This window comes from Chrysochloris asiatica, unplaced genomic scaffold (genome assembly GCF_000296735.1).
Source record: "Chrysochloris asiatica unplaced genomic scaffold, ChrAsi1.0 scaffold00029, whole genome shotgun sequence".
Lineage (NCBI taxonomy): Eukaryota > Metazoa > Chordata > Mammalia > Afrosoricida > Chrysochloridae > Chrysochloris > Chrysochloris asiatica.
This window is the reverse complement of record NW_006408547.1, coordinates 15,422,927-15,431,015: the sequence shown is the minus strand read 5'-3', so window position 1 is coordinate 15,431,015 and position 8,089 is coordinate 15,422,927. Positions and strand designations below refer to the sequence as shown.

Sequence of the window (8,089 nt, the reverse complement as noted above, 5' to 3'; positions counted from 1 at the left end):
ATTATTTGCTCAGCATACATGTTAAATATGTATGGTGAAAGAATACAACCTTGTCATACATCTTTCTTAATTTTAAACCATTCAGTGTTTCCATGTCCTGTTTGAACAACTGCCTCCTGGTCCAAGTACAGATTCCTCATGAGCACAATTAAGTGTTCGCCCTTAATAATCTCAAACACCTTTAAGCATCAATTTTCCAGTTGATGGTTGACTTTGGAATGTTTTCCTGGTTGGCGACTGAGGATGTTTCCATTTCATACTATGCCGTTTACTCTCAGGCTCACAGTGATGAATCCATGTCTCATCATCAGTAATGGTTTTTTGTTAAAGTAACTTTTACCTTCCTTTGAGTATCAGCCCAAGTTTTGTTTGCAGATGTCCTAATGCTTCTGTTCATGCTCTTCTGTGAGTTGTTTTGGCAGCCATCTCACACAAACTTTTTGAAACCAAGTCCGTAGTGGATTATTTCATAGGCAGAGCCATAACTGACTTGCAATGATTTGCCACATAATCTACTGTCACTTGTCTACTTGACAAACTCATCTCATGTGCATGCTCGTTGTTGTCATCAGCTGTGCACATGGACAGGCATTTTAATGTAACAGGAGTGTGGATAATTTTTGACTCATCCTCATTTATAATATCTATATGGGTAGTGCTGTGCCATGGAGTCAGTTCTGAGGCATAGTGACCCTGCATTTCCAAGGCTGTGAATCTTTATGGGAGCAGAAAGCCTCATCTTTCTTCCATGGAACAGCAGGTAGGTTCAAACTGCTCAACTTGAGGTTAACAGTCCGACTCGTAACCACTACACTATCAGAGCTCCTTATAACACATAGTTTTTGTTGTTGTTAAATGCTCTTGCGTTGGTTCCAACACATAGTGACCCTGTGTTGGGTTTTAGAGGAGCAGCTGGTGAGTTTGAATTGCTGACCTTGTGGTTCTCAGTCCAGTGCTGACCCTACAGCTGCACATCAGGAGTCCTATATTGTGATTGTTGCTGCTAAGTGCAGTCGAGTCAGTTCTGACTCACAGCGACTCTGCATAGGGTTTCAGAGGAGCAGCCAGTGGGTTTGAACTGCTAGCTTTGTAGTTCACTGTCCAGTGCTGATCCCACAGTGCCACACCAGGAGTCCATACACACATTGATATTGCTTTTGTTAAGTGAGTTGGCTACAATCCATAGCAATCTTCTATAGGTTTTCCAAGGAGCAACTGGTGAGTTTGAACCATATCTTATGGTTCAAAATGGCTTTGCCGTGCAGTGTATTCATTGAGAGCAGAATTGGCTGACTTGTTTAATCATTCTGAATATCAGTTCCCTGATGAATAAAGTAACATAGGTACAGTCCCAATCATAGATTTATCATGACTATTAAAAATTGCAGTAAATGAAAGTGCATTTGAGACGATAAAATGCAATGCATCACCTTCTGATCAATTTCTAACCTATCTAATTTATGTGTGTTAAAGTTATTTTTGTATATATTTTATCATCACAGTACATAATTCCTTATAGTATTCATTATAATAAATACTTTGAGGAAGATCACCCACATTCCACAGAGAGATTTTCGTTTTCTTTACATTAAAATACTGACTGATGAAGATCAAGAACTAGAGCCATCCACCGACGTCTCTTTTCCTTGGTATTTCAAGGCCTCTTCACTCTCCGCAAACAAGATTGTGTAATCTGCATATCACAGATTGTTAATTAATCTTTCTATAATCCTGATGTGGAGTTTTAGTGTGGCACTGCTGGTTAACGCACTGGACTGCAAGGGCAGTTTGAACCGCAAGTTTGGCAGTTCAAGCTCATCAGCTGCTCCTTGGAAACCCTATACATGGTAGCTATGAGATGAAACCAACCCGATGGCACTTAACGCCAACAGCAATAATCCCAACGTTACATTTTTTTTTTTTCATATAGTCCCTTTTCTTGTATTATATGCTCACCATACAGATTGAACAAGTATAGTGAAAGAATACAACCATGACATATACTTTTCCTGATTTTAAATCATTAAGTATTCCCTCTTCTAGTCAAGTAACTGCCTTCTGGTCTATGCATGGATTTTCCATGAGCACAATTGAGTGTGTTAGAATTCCTGTTCTTCAAATGTTATCCAGAGTTTTTTATGATCCACATAGTTGAATGTCATGTTATTCTCTGCTTTTAGACAAGACCCATCTGACATCAGCAATGATATACCTATCTCCATGTCTTCTTCTGAATCGAGCTTGAATTTCTGGCAGCTCCCTGTAGATGCAAGGCAATTGCTTTTTATATATCTTCAGTAAAATTTTACTTGAATGTGGTATTTATGATGTTGATCAACGATTTCTGAATTCTGTTGGGTCACCTTTCTTCGAAATAGGCACAAATTTGGATCTCTTTTAAATTTCTTGTCAAGTATATATTTTTTTAAATTTTGGTATATAACAAAATAAAGTTATAATCTTTAAAGACTATTAAATTAAATCATTATTGATTTTCCTTTTATTTCATTTTTCCACCTAACTGAGCCAGGAAAAAAAAGTTTGTACATGAAACTAAAATAATAATATTGCTTTATCTATATATACTTATTGTTTGTCTTTTCACTTATTCCTTGCTTAACTTCAAAATGAGTATTAGAATTAGCAAAGTATGGTGTTGTAGGATAAGCACTGGACTGCTAACTCTAAGACTGGCAGTTCAAGCCCACCAGAAGCTCCTGTGAAATCCTCTAGGGGGTTGCTATGAGTTGGAACTGACTCCAGGACACTCAACACCAACAATTCACATTTATATGAGCAGGACCACCAGTGGAGTTTAGTCAAAGGTCATGGAAACAAAAAAGAACAACTTATTGAAGTCAATGGAAGAATAAGTGCCTAATAGCGTAGTGGTTATGAATCGGGCTACAAACCGCAAGGTCAGCAGTTCGAAACTACCAGCTGTTCCGCAGGAGAAAGATGAGGCTTTCTGCTCCAGTAAATATTTACAGCCTCGGAAACCCTGTTCAGGGTCGCTATGGGTCGGAACCAACTCAACGGCACTTAACAACAACGACAACAACTATATAACTGATAAAATATTACTTTACTTATTTGTTGAACACTATTCATTTTCAAAGCTTCTACTTTAGGGCAGGATCTCTAAACCCTTGGTTAAAGATGATTTATAACTTTAAGTGAAGTCATTAATACATCTTGTAGCTCAGTATCCATGCTTGCTCATGTGAAGCACATCATCTGTTAGGTGTACATTCTGCCACAGAGGGTTCAGTCCAGAATTTAAGTGTCTTTTCCGAGGTATGGCCATACTCATACATTGATAGCCCCGGTTCTTACCAGATGGAGTAAGGAACCTCCGGAGGAAACAGGAGTGTGAGGATCAGCCCCCTCCTTCAGTAATCGAAGCACTACAAAAATGAATGAAGAAAAACAAGTTATAGCAAATCTTTATTCCAGAGTTTGAACTAAAAATTTTAGCATTGCATTCATATATAAAATGCCAAACAACCCATGAAAGCCAAAGAAAACTACAAGTTACCATGTATTAATGAATGGCTGACTAGATGCATTTCTCTTTGTATAAAACTTATTCCTTAGTTGGACATTATGATTACAGAGGAGCTCAGGTAGTGTAGTGGTTACGAGTCAGGCTGCTAACCTCAAGGTCATCAGTTCGAAACTACTAGCCATTCTATAGAAGAAAGATGAGGCTTTATGCTCCCGTAAAGATTTATAGCCTCAGAAACCCTATACAGGGTCGCTATGAGTCAGAACTGACTCCATGGCACATAACTACCATCACCACCACCATTATAGCCATACACATTATTAAGAAAGTGGAACTAAGTTTTGATTTACTGCTCCTACGGGTCTAGCATATACATCCTTCATAGACAAAGCCTCATACAAATGAAGACATCAGTCATCTCTCAGTTTGCTGACTGTGCTAGTTTGTTGGCTACCATGATGCTGGAAGCTTAACCATCAGTATTTTCAGTGTTAGCAGGATCGCACATTGTGTGTAGGTTTAAGCAGTGTTCCCAGACTAAGACAGACTAGGAGGAAGAGGTGGACTACTGCTGACTGTTCCACCACTGAAAACCTTATGAATAGCAGAGGATCCTTGCCAGATATAGTACTGGAAAATTAAAATGGGATGAATATATATCTAGGAGCTCTGGTAGAGTAGTGGTTACGAATCGGGCTGCAAACCTCAGGGTCAGCAGATCGAAACTACCAGCTGATCCGTGGGAGAAAGATGAGGCTTTCTGATCCCATAAAGATTTATGACCTCGGAAACCCTGTACAGGGTCACTATGAGTCAGAAGCGACTCCACGGCACATACCAACAACAACAACATGAATATATACAGTGCCTGAAGATGAGCCCTCAGGTTGGAAGGTGCTACACAGTGGCGGCAGCACAGGACTCAAATTCACAGCAACTGTGAGGAGGGCGCAGGACTGGGTAGTATTTCCTGCCATTGTGCATAGGGTCTTATTGAGTCTGAACCAACTCCAAGGTCCCTAACAACAACAACAACAACTGGGTTGATGTGGTAATTAGGTCGCTAGCTAAAATTTTACATTTACACTCCTCTGGAACTATTACCTAAAAACACTGACATTTACATTTTTCAAATTGAATTTGTACCCAAGACCAGGCTGTCATTCTCACAAAACACTATTAGGCAAAGTCATTTATATTTAAACCAGTAATGTCAAATGAATCAAAATCCATACCAATTATCAGAATGAATACACAGTTGGAAGGTGACCTATGTTTCCATTTGAATAGCAAAGGTGAATTCATTAGGTAATGGAACGCCACAAGGCATTAAGAGATTGATCTTGTTACCTCCTCTGCTACTTAAAGTGGGGCTATAAAACAAGCTCTGGTGGCAAGGTTCATCAATCCTGAGGCACTATGGTAGTTTCCACTATGTTAATACCAGTATCCTAGTTTTAATAAAAGTTACTGATGTGTGTTCCAATCAAAAGTATAATTAAATCAACACTTTTATTCCATTATAAAACCCAGTCATACAAATGGACACAGATTCAAACTAAAAGTTCATGAAATCGTATTGTCTCATCTACTAAATGCCTCTTTGCAACCTGAAATGTTTCTTCTCGAATGAATCTCCTTTGTTTTCTTCTTCTTTCTCTGTGGCTCCTGATTTTCTGCGTGCTCTACTATCTAGTGTCTTACCAACTTCTTCAACGCTAACTTTATACCACAGAAGAGAGGAATATCTGGATGGATAGTCAGTCCTGCCGTGTTTTCCCTGCAGGAAGGACATCCTCTTTCAGGATGGTTTGGTGGGTGTGAGAGGGAGAAAGATCTTCTAATTGTGAGCCCAGCCAGTTAGGCCCCTGCAGGTGGCCTATGAGGTAAGAGCAGTAACAACCCCACATCCAGCCAAGTGGGCCCTCTTTACCACTTGTCTTTATTCACAGCATTCCTTTGTCCAAATCTCTCTCCCCAGAGAAATCAGACACATGTTTTCTAAGCAAGAAAAATATTTAGGCTTGACTCTTTGATCTTACAAAATCGATTCTTTCCAAGACACTTCTACACAGACATTCCTGAATAGAGGCATCCCCGCATTTATTCATTTACTTATGACTTTCATTTGACAGTGATTGTTCTTCAATCAAGGAAGGATGCATGTCATTATTTTTCATAAACTGTTGCTGTTCAGTGCCATCAAATCAGTTCTAACTCATAGTGATTCCATATGGGATATCCAAGGAACGACTGGTGGGTTTGAACAGCCAAACTTGTAGTTAGCAATCCAGTGCTTATCCTATAGTGCCAACTAGCTTCTGCTAATGTTTGGGCTCTTCGTAACAAAACTGAGTATCAGATGTAGCAGCCTTGCAAGATGAACTGCAACCTGACAACATGCTATGTGTACATTTACTAGTCTAATTACATCTTTCTCTCCTTTTAGGAAAAAAAACAAAAAAATCTTTCAGCTTAGAGACCTTCTCTTACTGTTCTTCTCTGTATTTCTAGGAAACCAGTCTGTTGTGTGGTTTGTAGATGTTTCTCTCTCTTTCTATATATCTAACTATATTTCTATCTATCTATCATCTGAAGTTCTGGTGTAGAATTGCCGATAAGTACTTGAAGGCAAAGTCTTTGAACCACAAGGTTCAAATTCACCAGTCACTCCTCAGATAAAGTGTCGCTATGAGTTGGAGCCTACTCAAAGGCACTTAAAAACAACTATCAATAAATCAATGTATCTATCTATCAATCATCCATCCATGTAGCTATATATCTATCATCTAATATCTATTACGTATCTTCCCATCAGAAATGTATGCATTTGTTGATTCCTCACTTATTTTCCACCCTTAATATTTAATGTCTATCAAACTAACAATATGTTTGCCAATGGATTACTCAAAAGATAAGCAATTACCATTCGTTTATTTATTCATTTAACAAATGAAATGATTCGCCTTGAATTCACTAATAGCTACATAGTGCTTTACAGTGTGCAAATCATTTGCAAAACTGTGATCTCAATAAAATTATACAAATCTAGTGTGAGTTAGATTGTATTATATTCATTTGCTGTTGTTGTTGTTAAGTGCTGCTGAGTATTAGTAAAATGCCATCAGATGTTTAAGTTGAATTCAGTATGCGTAGTGAAGCATACTATGAAACAGTAATCCATTGGTTTTGGAGCTGAAACCTGGCTCCACCAATTGTCACATATGTAATTGGGAAAGCTTCTAAATCTCACTGTGTTTCAGTTTTTGTTGGTAACATAACCAATAGTGAATCTCACCTGAGTGAGATCTCACCTGAGTAGTACACCTGGTAACATAACCAATAGTGAATTTTACCTGAGTGTACTACTGTGAGAATTCAATGCGGTAACATGTACAACAGCTTACCATGCTCCCTGGCACTTCATAAGTATCCCTGTATTTTACCACAGTAAAATTGTTATATGCAATGAAAACACATGTTGTTGTTAAGTGCCATTCTGTCAATTCCAACTCTGTGACCCTATGGCGGTTTTCCAAAGATCAACTAGTGGTTTTGAACCACAGACCTTATGTTTATTCTATACCACACTAGGACTGCATGATAATGTGTCAAAACACATGATAACTCTAAATGTTATTTTTTAAAATTCATGGTTTTTTAGTCATAGAACCCATATTTTAAGTATTACTCCAAAATTTTCAAAACTCTGTCAACTATTGAATTTAAATTTAGAATACAAGCAAAGCAATTTTAGTGATATCTATTTGAAGGATTAGTGTACAATCAACTAAACCAGAAAAGGAGGAATGGTGCTCTGGGTGAAAAATGAACAAAGACAAAAACTATGAGTATGGATAATGTGAAAACTCTCTTATGACTAGAGAATTATGTTGGAAGAACATTGTGGAGGATGTTTTATATTATATACTAAAGAATTTGAGCATTACATTGTGGGCAATAAGGAGGTTTTACACTAGACTGCAAAGTAGGTTTGAACTTCAAGGTTGGTGGTTCAAGCTCGCCAGGGTTGCTATGGGTCGGAACCACCAACTCAGCAGCACTTAATAACAGCAACAAACACAGTATGGTGCTGTAGGATATGCACTGTACCTACCACAAGTTCTGTTTTACATGCACAGTTGGCTATTCAAATCCACTAACTGCTCCTCAGAAACCCTATACAGGGTCGCTAGGATTCAGAATGGACTAGAAGGCACTTAACTTAAGCAGGTGAGTAGAATGGTAATTCAGGGAGGGAAAGCTTCATTAGGTAAGACAACACAAAGACCAACTCCCCACTCACCTTAAATTTTGACTAGAGATTGAGGCTCAGGCCAGAAAAGACCAGAATAATGAGGCCCAAGGTCCTGCTGGGGAGGATACAGATAGGAAAGGACTGCTTGCCCTGGGGTATGATGGGAATCACAGTCAGACCTGGCATGGCAGAGAGCCTCGGGAAGCCTTGGTCACAAGCTACTAGAAAGCAGCTCACAAGGCAGATAGATATATAGATATAGATAGACAGATGATAGATAGTTGATAGATAGATAGATAGATAGATAGATAGATAGATAGATA

General features: G+C 38.5%; 1 protein-coding gene across 1 annotated transcript in view; it reads right to left on the bottom strand.

Moving 5' to 3' along the window:
- The window catches only part of MYO16 (myosin XVI), a 912,243-nt gene that overhangs the window by 799,087 nt on the left and 105,067 nt on the right, over nucleotides 1–8,089 (bottom strand). Inside the window, exon 2 of the mRNA XM_006851537.1 lies at nucleotides 3,337–3,407. Coding sequence (XP_006851600.1) covers nucleotides 3,337–3,407 — 71 coding nt within the window. The remainder of the gene's footprint in view (nucleotides 1–3,336; nucleotides 3,408–8,089) is intronic.